Source organism: Panthera uncia, unplaced genomic scaffold (assembly GCF_023721935.1).
Source record: "Panthera uncia isolate 11264 unplaced genomic scaffold, Puncia_PCG_1.0 HiC_scaffold_365, whole genome shotgun sequence".
In the NCBI taxonomy this organism is placed as follows: domain Eukaryota; kingdom Metazoa; phylum Chordata; class Mammalia; order Carnivora; family Felidae; genus Panthera; species Panthera uncia.
The window spans coordinates 1-15,104 of NW_026059501.1; the positions used below are offsets into that span (position 1 = coordinate 1).

Genomic DNA, 15,104 nt, shown 5'->3' on the forward strand with positions numbered 1-15,104 from the left:
CCACTGAATACTTAGGTAATCTCCACCTCCATTTAATTCCACAAAAATTTGATGGTTTGTAAATTTGTAAAGAAAATATTTGTTAAATGTTTGGTTAGATATTAAGTGCACATGGTATACAATTTCAAAGGCACAGAGTGTGCAATGAAGTCTTTTCCATCCCCAACCCATTTCCCTCTTCAAAGGTAACCACTGTTATACTATATAAGCTCATTGTTCTTCTGTCTTTGATAATTTATCTCAAGCAGATTTCAATGGCTAGCAGTGTAACTGGCATGTGAAGGGCATAAGCAGTAAGTAGTAACCCTATTAACTGTCAGGGTTTGTAGTCACTTCTTACCTTCATTAGATAGGTGAATGCATGTCAGCCCAGGTGATGTTAGAATTCAAGAACAAATGACTTAAAGAAGGTTTGATTTCTTGCTCATATTCTGTGTCCTTGTGGGCTCTATCTTTGGCCTTTGCCTCTGGAATGGAGGCTGAGCTGCTTTTGGGGACTGCTGATGTGGCAGAGGCAAAGAAGACTGGTGGAACCCCACAGTGCCTTTTAAAGCTTCTGCTTGGAAGTAAGCTTCTATGTTACTTCCATTCGTGTTTCATTACATGGCTGTCAGTGGAGTGGGAAGTCTCATCTTTCTAAAGGAGCAGAACCAGTAGGGATTGGCCTGATAGGGAGGAGCAACAAGTATTTGACATTAGACAGTCTATCTCAGTGTTTGTTGAAGGATCACAATTGTGATCCCTGAGAATTGATCTACACCAAGACACTTGTAGCCACTGATTTGATAAACCAGAACGCCAATATTTTTTCCCTTGCAGTCAATAATAGATCTACCCTGAGTACTAGGAATAAGAGCTTGTATGAGGCAAACTTTTCTTGGTGGCAAATTTGCTCAAAAGAATGAATTCTAAGTTCACAGGTTATATAAAGAACACAAAACAGGGGCACCTGGGTGGCTCAGTCAGTTGAGCATCTGACTCTTGATTTCAGCTCAGGTCATGATCTCAGGGTCATGGGATCAAGCCCTGCATCAGGCTCCACACTGAGAATGGAGCCTGCCTAAGATTTTCGCTCTCTCTGCCCCTCTCTCCAACTTGTTCATGCATACTCTCTAAAATAAACACACACACACACACCAAAATTTGGGTGTAATTTGGGTGTTACCAAAAGATTATATCAATGGTTTTGAATCCAGTTCTCCTTTCGGAACTGTTATTGTCCAAAGTCCGAGAATGAACTAGAATGAGGGCAATGTATCCTAGACAAGACTGAGATCATGGACAGATTCTTGCTTTTCCTTTTATCTTTTTTGCTTGTTAACAGCTAATTGTTTTCTTGTCAACAACTAATTGCATCATCTAATGATTTGTTATAATTATTCTTTTTAATGCTGTCTGCTTCTTGAATAATGAGAATTTATTATCATAATTAAAGTATCTTCAAATCACAGTGTAGGATCTGTTAACCAATTCTGCCCATTGTTGGTTAATTGTCGCTACATTGGTTTCATAGTAATTTTTACTATCTTTGACCCATGATTTTAAGGGTTCAGGTCACTTTTTCTGCTTATAGCTATGCATCTCTTGTCTACTTGGGTAATACAATATGATGTAATAATGTCCAAAAACAATCTATTACAAAAAGTAAATTTAAAATTAAAGAGGGGTGCCTGGGTGGCTCAGTTGGTTAGGTGACTGACTTTGGCTCAGGTCATGATCTCGCAGTTTGTGAGTTCGAGCCCCATGTCAGGCTCTATGCTGACAGCTCAGAGCCTGGAGCCTGCTTTGGATTCTGTGTCTCCCCCGTCTCTGCCGCTCCCCTGCTCATGCTCTGTGTCTCTCTGTCTTTCAATAATAAATAAATGTTAAAAAAAAATAAAAAAAATAATAAAATAAAGATATATTTCTAAGTCAATAAAAAAGAAATTTTGCTTAGCTATATCGTTTGTTGAAAAATGGAATAAATTGAGAGTTTTGATTTGTAGCATCATAACTTTGCAAAATAGGAGGAAAGATTGTATTTTAAAAGTAAATAGCAGCAAGCATAGAAAGAAAAGGAAAGCATTTTTTTTAAATCAGCATAATTCTGATACCAACATTTAATATAGATGGCAAACAAAACTACAGACCAACTTCACTCAAGCTTATTGATTCCCAAACTCTAAACAGTTTTTAAGGAATGCAGGAAGTGCTCAGGATCACTCCCTCGGTATTTTTTTTTTTTTTTTTTTTTAATTTTGAGAGAGAGAGAGAGCACGCGAGCGAGTTCTGGGGAGGGGCAGAGAGAGAGGGAGACACAGAATCCAAAGCAGGCTCCAGGCTCTAAGCTGTCAGCACAGAGCCCGACATGGGGCTTGAACTCACAGACCACGAGATCATGACCTGAGCTGAATTCGGATGCTTAACTGACTGAGCCACCCAGGCACCCCCCTATTGGTATAATTTATCGCCACACTAGTTTAAAGGAATTCTGTGTAGCTGTTCAAATGTAAGATGTATTTACATGTGTGGATATAGAAACAAATCACCCATTTGTATGATTAATTTAAGAATGCAAGGTTTAGAACTAGATACAGTATGTTCCTGTTTGTGTAAGAAAATGTTTTCTCTTATGTGTAGAAACATAGGTGTTTGTGTCTGAGCATACACATAGTTAAGCTGCTTGTGTAAAGAACATTTCTGTAAGGATAAAAGCAACTCTTACAGTGGTTGGCTCTAGAAAAGGAAACAAAGGACTAAGGTGGAGGGAAGATACTCTTTTTAAAATATTCTTTTTTACTGTGTCAATTTTTTAATCATGTGCATGCAATCCTTTTAAAATAAATTAGCTTTAAAATGGCAGTTCTGTGTGAGAATAAGCTCTCAAAGATTTTGGCAATTAGTTCTCCTATTCTGTTATACTACTTTATTGTACTGATTATTAAAGGTACATATAAGGCAAATGTAGGTGGAGGGCACAGTGGGGCCAAGAGCTCTTGAGGGACACTCTTAACTCTTAATGGCAGTTATATTGTGGTTAATGTCAGTTTGTCCAGTCATTAGGAACCATTGACAGAAATAAATAATTCCAGGAGGAGTACAGACTATGATATTTAGAACTAACTTGTGGAGATTTTTTTTTTAAGTATGTAATGTCTAATTTTAAAATTATAAAATAAAATAAACTTTTAAAGGATTCACTGTTTTTTTAATGTTTATTTATTTTTGAGAGAGAGAGAGAGAGAGAGAGCGAGCGAGCGAGCATGAGTGGGGGAGGGGCAGAGAGAGAGGGAGACACAGAATCTGAAGCAGGCTCTAGGCTCTGAGCTGTCAGCACAGGGCCTGACACGAGGCTTGAACTCACAAGTTGTGAGATCCTGACCTGAGCCAAAGTCAGAGGCTTAACTCACTGAGCCACCCAGGTGCCCCTATGTATAGTTGACCTGCAACATTACATTAGTTTCAGGTGTTCAGAACATGGTGATTCAGCTTCTCTGTACTTAATGCTTACCACATAGCTACCATCTGTCACAATACAATACTATTACAGTATCATTGACTATATTCTCTATGCTGTGCCTTTTATCCCTGTGACTTACTCATTTTGTAACTGGAAGCCTATATCTCCCTCTCCCCTTCATTCATTTTGCCCATCCCCCTACTTTCTTTCCTCTGGAAACCATCAGTTTGTTCTCTGTATTTGCAGGTCTTATTCTACTTTTTGTTTGTTCATTCATTGGTTTTTAGATTCACATATGAGTGTAATCATATGGCATTTGTCTTTCTCAGTCTGACTTATTTAGTTTAGTATAATACCTTTTGGGTTCATTCTAGTTGTCACAGATGGCATGATCTCATCCATTTTTATGGCTGCATAATATTCTTCTGTGTGTGTGTGTGTGTGTGTGTGTGTGTGTGTGTGTGTGTGTATACCACATCTTCTTTACCCTTTAGTATTCATCTATTGATGGATACTTAGATTGCTTCCATATCTTTGCTAAGCATTTATTATATTTAACCCTTTTCCTACTAGAAATCTAAGTGACGATGTTAAGGGATAAATGTTGGAATTATTTATTCATAACTTTTAAATTTCTTTAATCAGGTTTTACAATTCATAATACATCTAATTATAATTTAGTTAATAAACTGTAGGTTTTCTTTATGTGTATATTCTCTGAAGGCATTTAAAGCAAAGGGATTATTTATTCCCGATTTTAATGTACAGCTGTCATATTTTCTCTGAGCCCAAGTCATTCTATTTAAATGAGAAAGGAACTGAAGTTTCTTTTTGCTCCTGCCAGATCACTTTATTATCAGCAGGCATTCCTTATTATTGTCTAGACTGTATGTATGGTCTTGTTGTCAAACTAGAAATGAAAAATAGAGATAGAAAAAGTAATACACCAGATCTCATGGGGCTTGGTGAAAATTTTCACATTTGTACTAGATAATTGAAAGTATTCTATGTATTCATCATCTTCTTTTTTTTTTTTTTTTGGTTTATTTATTTATTTTGAGAGAGAGAGAGAGAGAGTGCACAGAAGGGGCAGAGAGAGAGGGAGAGAGAGAGAATCCCAAGCAGTTTCTGAACCATCAGTGTGGAGCCTGATGTGGGCTCGAACTCACATGCCTTGAGATAGAGACCTGAGCCAAAGTCAGACGCTTAACTGACTAAGCCACCCAGGTGCCCCTGTATTGTCTTCTTAATTTAAAGTCTAAATAAATGACCTATCAGTAGATTTTCATCAAAATATTAGAATTAAAGATATCAATGCCTGAAGTATAGGAGTGAACTAACATGCTGTTTTGATTGTTGCAGGCAGGTCAGATCCTGAGACACATCATGTCCAATTTTGAAGATGCTGACACGGAAGAGACAATAACTTGTCTCCAGATAACTGTTTACCATCCCGTCCAGCTGCAAAGTGGAATATTCCAATCCATAAGGTTTTATAACCGAGAAAAACTTCCCTCCAGTGAAGTGGTGAAATTTGGCCGAAATTCCAATATCTGTCATTATACCTTTCAGGACAAACAAGTTTCCCGAGTTCAGTTTTCTCTGCAGCTGTTTAAAAAGTTTGATAGTTCAGTTCTCTCTTTTGAAATAAAAAATATGAGTAAGAAGACCAGTCTGCTTGTGGACAACAAGGAGCTGTGCTACTTAAATAAAATAGACCTGCCTGACAAGTGCATGGTCAGATTTGGTGACTATCAGCTCCTGATAGAGAAGGAAGATGGAGAGTCATTAGAATTTTTTGAGACTCAATTTATTTTGTCTCCAACATCACTCTTGCAAGAAAACAACTGGCCACTACAGAAGCCCATACCTGAGGATGGCTGTTACTCATCCTGTTCTACCCAAGACACTTTTCCTACAGAAATGGATGAAAATGAATTGTGAACACAGAGGGCTAAGAGGAGAATCATGAAGGATGAAGAAATCTGTAGACATTTTATAGATATTTCACAGTTTATTAGTATATTACTGTTATCTGTTATCAAATTTGGGATCTCTTCTTATCATTTTGAAGTCTGTAAATTGTATTAGTCATTGATTTAGTCGTCTGTTGCATTCCTAGATGTATGAAGAATTCTTAAGTGTATTTAAGTGTACCTCTGTGAGCATTAATGTACAAAAAGCATCCTTGGTGATGAAGGAATAGTGTTCTCAAAATAGTTATATTATTTTCTTTATATGCTTGATTTTAGCCCTATGTTTTGCAAGGAACCACCTCTTAGTTTGGTCATATTATTTCACAAGCAGCTCTTTGTTTTCAGTGTCAAGGCCATGGTTGAGTTGCTCCTAGTGGTGTAGCCTGTTGGTACTTGCAGTGCTAGAGTACTGCATGCAACACAGCATGATGTGTTTTGGAGCAGTGTCTATGCGTCATTGTGGTTTTATTATAGGAAGCCTTATTTGAGCAATAATACCTTTTCTATGATTTCCTTTTTGTAGAATTGTGGTGTTTATTTCCAAAAATACTTCTCCGTATCTATATTCAGTATCTAAAACCAATATTTTAGACATTTTAATAAACTATTGCTATGTTTAGAATTCTTGTTTTCTTACCAAATATTACATTGATTTTTATGTACTACACACTTAAAAAAAATTTTTTTTTAACATTTATTCATTATTGAGAGAGAGAGACTGAGCATGAGCCGGGGAGGGGCAGAGAGAGAGGGAGACACAGAATCTGAAGCAGGCTCCAGGCTCTGAGCTGTCAGCACACAGCCCGAAGTGGGGCTCCAACTCACAAACCGCGAGATCATGACCTGACCCGAAGTCGGACGCTCAACTGACTGAGCCACCCAGGCGCCTCTACTACACACTTTTAAATTGCACGAATTCAAAATTTTAACAGCATCCATGCAATAATAAAGTTGAAGTTTAGGGGCACCTAACCGATTCCTCGGTTAAGCATCAGATCTTAATTTCAAGGTCAAGATTATCACGGTCATGAGGTTGAGCCCCGTGTCGGCTCTGCACTGAGTGTGGAGCCTGTTTAAAATTCTCTCACCCTCTGCCCCTCCTCCATTCTCTCTTTCTCTCTCTCTCTCTAAAAAACAAGGTCTAAGTTTAATTCTAAACATTTTTTTGAAACGTTTGAGATTTTTTTGAAATTCTTTCTGAAGACAGAACTGTTCTTAGACTGCTTGCTGTAAGGGAGGAGTGCTGTAGGCCTCAGGCAGAGGAGGCTGTGGCTGGGGATTAAGTCACCACCATCTGCCCCTCAGTGCCTATTGGTTCCAATTCTCGTCTTCCTCACTTCACATGGTGGCACACGGCCACTAGTAGTTCCTGTGACACCACATTCTTTGGTTTCCTATATTCTTGTGTTTGCTTCTGATGGCTGTTTTTCTACCCCTGTTCTCTAAATATCAATAGTTGGGCTTCTCTGCCTATATGCTTCCCCAGGGTGATCTTACCTAGTGTAATGACTTCAAATACCATTTACCTACTTATGACTCCTAAACTTGTACCTTGACCTCTTCTCTGAGCTGCAGACATATATCCCATCACCTTCTTGAGACCTTCATTCAGATTTCTCATAAACATCTCAAATTTAATTTCCCAAAACAGAACTCTTAATTTCCTCTACCTTCCTAAATCTATTCCTGCCACTGCATTCATTAAGTTAGAAACCAAAAAACTATTGACAAGCATAGTTGCAGCTCTTAGGTTGGCTGTCACACTTCCCTAGATTTAGCCAGCAGGGAGACAATGAGCTCAAATAGACTTAGTCTATTACTTACACAGATAGCAAAAGGAAGATCAGCATGGAGTCAGTGTCCCACATCCCTGGTCCCTACGGATGTCTGTAGGACACTGGACCCCAGAGGCTAAATGACACATAAATGGAGGGTAGCTCTGTTGTTGAAAAAGCCGTCTCTAATGAACTCCAGCCAAACAGTTTTATTAGCCTACATCTGTAGTGAATGGGGGTGAGGTGGAAATCCCATGCTTCACTAGAACCAAGGAGTTGGGTGAGAAATTGCCTCATCACGGCCTTCTGCAAGACAGGGAAGCAGATGATAAATGGCTTTGTCACAGCTCCTCTAAGACTGCCTATCTTGCCATGTTCCAGGAAGGATCATAGGGCTTTGTCAAGACAGGCTAGACTGGGGTTGAGTGTTGCTAGGTAGATATGCAGTGAGCAAGGTCACCAGGTCACCGTGCTGGAAGCACTATCCTACAGTTATCTTGGATTCCACTCCTTTTTTGCCCCCATATCTAACCCATTAGAAAATCTTGTTAATTCTTCCTCTAAAGTTTATCAGCTCTGCATTGGTATCATCATTATCAACCCAAGTCACACCATGTCCCATTGCAGGTATCACTCTTGCCCTCTTATAACCCATTCTCTATACGGCAGCTAGGGGAATTTTTAAAAAATGCAACCCTAATCACTCTACACTCTAGCTTACAAAAAGTCAGTGGCTTTATACGTCAAATAAAATGAATTCTTAACCATAGTCTATAAGGCCTTACATGATCTGGCCCTAAATACCCTTCAGATATCATCTCATATTACTCTACCTCACAATGCTTCAGTCCCAGTGGTCTTTTCATTCTCAGAACATACCAAACATTCTCCTTCACCTCAGGAACTTTATATTTGCTGTTCCTTTTGCTTATAACCTGTGTCACCAGGCTTTTTACATGGGCTGGTTCCTGCTCAGCAATTAGGTCTCAGCTCAAATGTCCTCTCCTCAGAGAAGGCTCGCTTGACCTACCAAAAGTAATCCCCTCGTCTCCAGCTATCCTGCATCCTCTCGTCTTATATGTTTCCTAATTGTGATCTGTGGTTTTCTTGTTTAGATGTTTACTTGTTACTGTCTTGTCTCTCTCATCAGAATGTAGGCAAAAGAGCTTGGACATTTTATGTCTTTTTACCACGATATCCCTAATACCCTATCAGACACAGATTCTCTAATATCTGCTGAATAAATAAATGCTATTTCTAGTGTTTTTTATAAATATATAAAACAAGAAAATTTATATCCTCTTCTTAGCAGTTAAAACAAACATTTTAAAATTTAGTTCCACCCTGCTTTCCTAATTCACTCCTTTTTGTCTTCACAGCAGATTTAGTAAAATAATTATGCCCTAGGAGTCAGAATTATTGCGTTTTTATAGAGTAAAACTAGTAATAATCAAATAATTTATTATTTTTAAATGTAAAAATGTGTTTATTCACAATCCTTGAGAAGTTACCATTCCTTCAAAAAATTTTTTATGAACAAAATGCCAAGAAAAATTACAATAGTAGCTTATGCCAAACCAAAAATATACATCTGATGTATACAAACTTTAAAAAGCGTAACACAGGCAATGTGAATATAGATTACTTTTAAAATATTTCCAGTGACAAAGCTACAACTTAAATTATGTTCAGACAATCATAAATAACAGCATTACCTAATATATTTACATATTTAAAGTATCATATTTATTTCTATGAGATTAAAAAAGATGAAACTATAGATGTCATTGCCTAGCAGTTCAAATATTGAAAGGGCCACATGATTTTGTTTTAAGTACAGCAAGAACTTTAAGTTACTATTTATATCTGGACCTTCCTATATTTTTGAGAACATGCACTGTCATTGCTGCAAGGAAAAAAAAAAACACACTAAGGAAAAATCAGAAAACAGTCTGCTTACTAAAATCATACTCAATCCTCAGCAAAATTAAGACAAACAATTAGGGAGTGCTTATATCCTTGGCCTTTCAAATTGATACATAAACTTTGGGGAAAAGAAGAGCTCAATGCATAAAACAAAATGCATTTTTATATATTGATATGCTTAGTTCCATCCCATTAAAGCACCTTGTATTACAAGGCAAAGGAAAGCTTAATAAAATCAATGGATCCTTTCACACCAGAAAGGATTTTACTTTGAAATACCCGTATTGCCTTTTTAGGTTTTCCTTTCTTAATAAATCATGCACAAAGAATATGTCCTGTGTAAAATCTTTCTAAGACCATTCATTGGAAATATAGAATTTTTTAAAAATGACACTTAGAAATTTAATATATCAATTAACTTAAAGTCAATATTCATTTATACTGGCAGCATGTAAAAGGAAGAGAAAAACCTAAATATGTATTTTTTCTTCAATATTATTTTTAATTACCAGCTTCAAGTGTCCAAACTCAGAGTTTATTGTAACATATTATCCTTTGTTCAGACTGAATCAACATTATTATACTAGGATATGCAGTAAGTGTAGAAAGAAACGGATACTTCAGCATTTCCTTAGGGTCATCTACTCAATTGTGCTTACTATTAGATAATAAAATTTAAGTAAGTCATAGGAGTAAATAATGCTGGAAACGGGAACACTATTATATATCTGATCTGGCAGTCCCTCCTCATGCTCCCTTCACATCTGCTGAGAATTAACACAAAATGCCCTAATATTTCACAGAGACCTACTGAAATAGGTTTGAGAAGCATCCAAAGTAAAATTAATGAAATTATTTTTAAAAGTGAAAATCTACAAATAGTAAACAGGAATGCTATAAAGATGAGTTAAAATAAATCTAATAACATGACAGAACCATTAAATTGTTTTTGAAAAGCAGAAGGCAGATGATGAAATTGCACTTAATTCTGAAGCAACTCAGATATAGCCTATCATTTCTATTCCTTTCTAATAAGCATTTACAACATGGTTTCTTATCTCCCTCTTACAAAACGGCTCAGCACAACCATCTATACATTCTAGTTGGTTTTTAAAATTTGGTCACAACTGATAAACCGGGTCACACGATTTTACCCTATCGTTTCTGTTGATCTGCATCAGATTGCTTTATGCCAGAATCAGACAGTTCTAATACAGGATTTACAAATCCAGAATACTCAGAATTGCCATTGCCGTCCATTTCGGCACTAACAAAATCATTCTCCCACTCCAGCCCGTTGGAATCCTCAGAGGCTGATGTAGGGTTACTTCCAGTCTTCTTGCTGCTGTACTTAAGTGCTGCTCGGAGAATGTCTTCCTCTGTTTTGGAACGCTCTCTCATCGGAAGCATGCGATTCATTCCTATTATTTGGAGAGTTGTTACAAATCTCAGTGAAAATTTAAGAAGCTGTGTCAAAAGACTTACCAGTTAGTAATACAGTTTTTATTTAACAATCAGACTTGGTTTGTTAATTAACTTCAAGAGTCAGTCCTATGGAGGCCTTGTTAAGGAAAGGTTTCTAGTTGGCTCTCTCTCCTACCTGGTCTAGTTTAGTAACTAACTGTGTTAATGACTAGAATAATAACCTCAAAAGTCATATTATCTACAAATCTGATTAGCATACAGTGTGGATGACAGACTCTGGAACTGAAAGACCTCACAGGCTTTAAATCAAACTTAAAAAGATGCTACAATAAAAATAAATTTAAAGTCTGCTGCTTGGGACCCAGATACAAAATAACAGAAGTACAGGACTGTGGAAAGTGTTTAGCTGAGAAGACGACTTAATTACGTAAGTTAAAGCAATCTTTGGTAAAGTCATTCAAGTCCCTTGTACCTTTGTTTGTTTCTTGATAAAAGAAATGGCTTGACTAGAGGACTAAGGTCCATTGCATCTCAAAATTCTGTAAAATAGTTAATGCTTACTATTCTTCTAAAGTCCTACATTCTATAATTGGTTCTTCCTTTTTGCGGATTACCTAGTTCCTAAAATGAAAATGAAAATGAAAACTTGAGCCTTATTCTGTGAAATAGACTTTAAAAACCTCCCATGTTTTAGCTACAATTTTGAGTACTTAGTATGTGCTATACTCTGTAGTGGGTATTTTATATACATTTTATTTCATCCTCACAACATTCATATGTTCATTTGTTCAAATATTTATGGACTGCTCATTGTGTGCCTCATTTCATTTCATTTCATTTCATTTCATTTCATTTATTTATTTTGTGCCAGGCATTTTAGACACTGTGTATACAATGGTGAATAGTCATCCTTTAAAATAGGTTTATTATTCCCTTTTTATGATGAACAAACTGAAGCTGTAAAGAGATTAAGAAATCTCCTGAAAGTACTAGAGCTAGGAAAACATACCAGCTAAAATTCAAACCCATGTCCATGTTACTTACAGCTTTTGAACTACACAAAAAAAACCCTACCATTTATAATGAACCAAAAGATAATAAAATTTTGGCTTTACGTAGACCACAAGGGGGCAGTAATTCTTCTTATTAAGTACTATAGGTTCATTAACATTTATTTTCTAAAGCGCAAGAAACACTAAGAATTAAGTAACTTTCTAAACCATTTATCAACAGATGATAATCACTAATATAGTAAGAGACTAAGAAATTTTTGTACTGATTTTTCATGGTCTTGCACTCATTTCAGTTTAAAGTAAAATACCAAGTAGATTTCTATAAATTAACACAGATTAAAATTTTCAGGTATAATTGTGAATATAAAATACCTTCTTCATCTTCCCACTCTAGATCTAGGGAAGTGCTGTCATCATTTCCACTGGTTGATTTAGTTTTGGTCATTAAATCACAACTGCTTTCTGTATTTGGTGTCAAAACTGTGGCATCTGATGAGAGTCCTAGAATATACATTAAATATAATGTGGTCATTTATATTCTTTTATCACAACCATTTATTTTGTAATATTACCTTTCTCCAAGTATTATTACTTTTAACATCATAAGAAACAATTATTGAGATCATCACGTTGGTTAAGTTTCTATTGGGAACAATATAAGGCTTTTCCCCTTTGTTTCTTTTTATTTTTTTACCATGTAGCATGATAAACATGAAAATTTAAATGAATTATATAGGGGCGCCTGGGTGGCTCAGTCGGTTGAGCGGCGCACTTCAGCTCAGGTCATGATCTCGCGGTCCGTGAGTTCGAGCCCTGTGTCGGGCTCTGTGCTGACAGCTCAGAGCCTGGAGTCTGTTTCAGATTCTGTGTCTCCCTCTCTCTGACCCTCCCCCATTCATGCTCTGTCTCTCTCTGTCTCAAAAATAAATAAACGTAGGGGCGCCTGGGTGGCTTGGTCGGTTAAGCGTCCGACTTCGGCTCAGGTCATGATCTCACAGGCCGTGAGTTCGAGCCCCGCATCGGGCTCTGTGCCTGTTTCAGATTCTGTGTCTCCCTCTCTCTCTGCCCCTCTCCTGTTCATGCTCTGTCTCTCTCTGTCTCAAAAATAAATAAACGTTTAAAAAAAAATTAAAAAAAAATTTAAAAAAATAAGTAAACGTTAAAATAAATAAATAAATGAATTATATAAACTTTTCCAATACAATAAACTCTAGGTAATATTTTTAATAACCAATTATAAAGAGGGACAAAAAAAATAAATGAACAAATAAAATCAGCCCATGTTTTCAAGAGGAACTGCTTTTGGGGTTCCAACTTTTGAAACTTAGAGAAAAACATTTTAATCTTAATCTTTTTAACGTTTAAAACATTTAGTCTTTAATCAATTTGTAATAACTAAAATGAGTATACTTTTGTAACTACTTCTTCCCATCTTCCCTTCTTCTGGGAGATGGAGAGGTAGGACCAGAGTAGAAATAGAAAAACATGTGCTTGACTCTCCATCCAGATCTACAGTAATACCCTGAGATTTTTCTTTGCTCCAATTCCCTTTTGAAAAGGAAAGATACAAATGTATAATACAGAACTAGTTAATTGATATATCTGGGAAATACAATTTTAAAGGGCAGGAAGTTCTTCTATAGAATGAGAGTCAGGATCTCCATTTATCTGTTTGTTGTGGCATTAAGTAAAATTAAAATGTATGCATATATTTTAAAAGACTTACTACTACTTCGAAAAACTTCATACTGTGACTTTACATTTCTTAAACAAGATTCAAAGTCATCTTCTGGTCCTGAACTGTAATAAAAGTAAAAGAATTTTTTAATATATTCATAGTAGATGCAACAAAATGCATGCTTATGCTAATGAAGGCATTTTAGTTTGAAGGTCTATCCCACACAAATTTATAATTACTATACAATTAGAATTACCTAATGAAAATAGGTCCTAATTTTCTTAATGCTAGCAATAAATTGAAAATAGTAAGATTTTGGTTAATCCTGAAGTCAAGGTTTAGTCATAAGCCCATTTTTATAATTTATAATAATGAAGCACGAACAAGGTTCTTTGAATGAGTGGAAAATACAACTTTGGAATGTGTGTTCTAAAAAACAATCATACATAAACTTTGTTATAAGAAAAAGAGGGGTGCTAAGGAAAACACAAACTAGCAAGGCATAAGCAATTTATCCAAAGGCATTTGGTCTGTTACTGCATTATTTTCTATATGGAAGATATGACCACTCTTAAAAACACAATGAAATTAATTTAAATAAATGAGCACTTTCCAATGTAAAGAAAACAAATGCTCTCAGTCTTTTTACAAAGTAGTGTCTCTATTTTTTAGGGAACACATAAACATAGTATGTATACAAACATCCAGAGCTGAACCGTGTTCTCTTTGTAAATAACATTTTCTACTACAAAGGGAAGTATTATGTTTCACTGTTTACCTTTGACATTCTCCATTGTTGGAAGGATGGTATCGCTGCACAACTCTCTGCCTTTCTTGCTTTGGAAACATAATGCAATACAAAATCACTCTGTTGTAAAGTTATATTTAAAAAAAAAATCTTTCATGTAACACCAAAAGGTAATTTTTTCCTAGTTCCTAAAAAAAAAAAACAAACTTAAAAAGTTATTCCATTGAAGTTTTTTTTTTAAAAAAATGTATCACTGTTCATTTCTATATCCTCTTATTTATGGATGGAATCTCTATCCTTGTATAATCCTTGAGGGCTCAGAATATTTACAGTGTTATTAAAAATAACTTTTAAAACAGGTATATATTGGTGTACTCAACATTCTTATTATACCCAAGAACTTATAATAACTGGAAGGATGAGGGGTAAGAAAAAAATAGTTAAAACAGTGGATGAAGTTCTATTTTGGCTGAAATAAATAGCAATAAAACAAAAGATCTAGAAGACCTGGCTGAGCTGACTCAGAAATAATAAAAACAAAGGATTTAGAAAACCTGTCAAGAGTTAGGGCTTTGATAAACTTTAAAAAAAAAAAAAAAGTGGTGCTTGGGCGGCTCAGTTAACCGTCTGACTCCTGATTTTGGCTCAGGTCATGATGTCAGGGTTTGTGAGATCGAGCTCTGCATTGGACTTTGCACTGACAGTGCGGAGCCTGCTTGGGATTCTCTCTCTCTCTCTCTCTCTCTCTCTCTCTCTCTCAAAAATAGATAAACTTTGGAGGAAAAAAAGAGTTAGGGTTCTGATGCTTAATTAGCTGTGTATCCCTGGCATGGTCTCTACTTTCTGTTTATCTGTAAATTACAGATGGCTGTAATACTGCCCTAACACACTCATAATGCTATTGTGAAAATTGAATTGATTTGCATATATGTGTGTATGTTTGTGTGCCAGTGTATGTTGTACAGACTATTATGTGTTTCTGGAAAACTCAGAGAACCCAAATAGATGCTGCATATGGAATGCTTTTGTCTTTAAAAGGTGAGCAGTAGAGATTTTATTATAGTAAGAAGAGTTATCTAAAGTATAGCCAGAAAAATATTTTTATTTCCTAGTAGGTGAGTTAA

General features: G+C 36.0%; 2 protein-coding genes across 2 annotated transcripts in view; one reads left to right on the forward strand and one right to left on the reverse strand.

Annotated features, from left to right (window-relative positions):
- The first annotated feature begins 4,792 nt into the window (after positions 1-4,792).
- LOC125918008 (TRAF-interacting protein with FHA domain-containing protein A-like) lies at positions 4,793-5,909 on the forward strand. The gene has a single exon (XM_049624066.1). The coding sequence runs from the start codon at positions 4,826-4,828 to the stop codon at positions 5,381-5,383; it is 558 nt and encodes a 185-aa protein (XP_049480023.1). The 5' UTR covers positions 4,793-4,825; the 3' UTR covers positions 5,384-5,909.
- Positions 5,910-8,889: 2,980 nt separating this feature from the next.
- Positions 8,890-15,104, reverse strand: part of LOC125918007 (AP-1 complex-associated regulatory protein) — a 39,299-nt gene continuing 33,084 nt past the window's right edge. Inside the window, exons 7-10 of the mRNA XM_049624065.1 lie at positions 14,011-14,069; positions 13,281-13,354; positions 11,927-12,055; positions 8,890-10,537 (exon numbers count right to left, since the gene is read on the reverse strand). Coding sequence (XP_049480022.1) covers positions 10,272-10,537; positions 11,927-12,055; positions 13,281-13,354; positions 14,011-14,069 — 528 coding nt within the window. The 3' untranslated portion in view covers positions 8,890-10,271. The remainder of the gene's footprint in view (positions 10,538-11,926; positions 12,056-13,280; positions 13,355-14,010; positions 14,070-15,104) is intronic.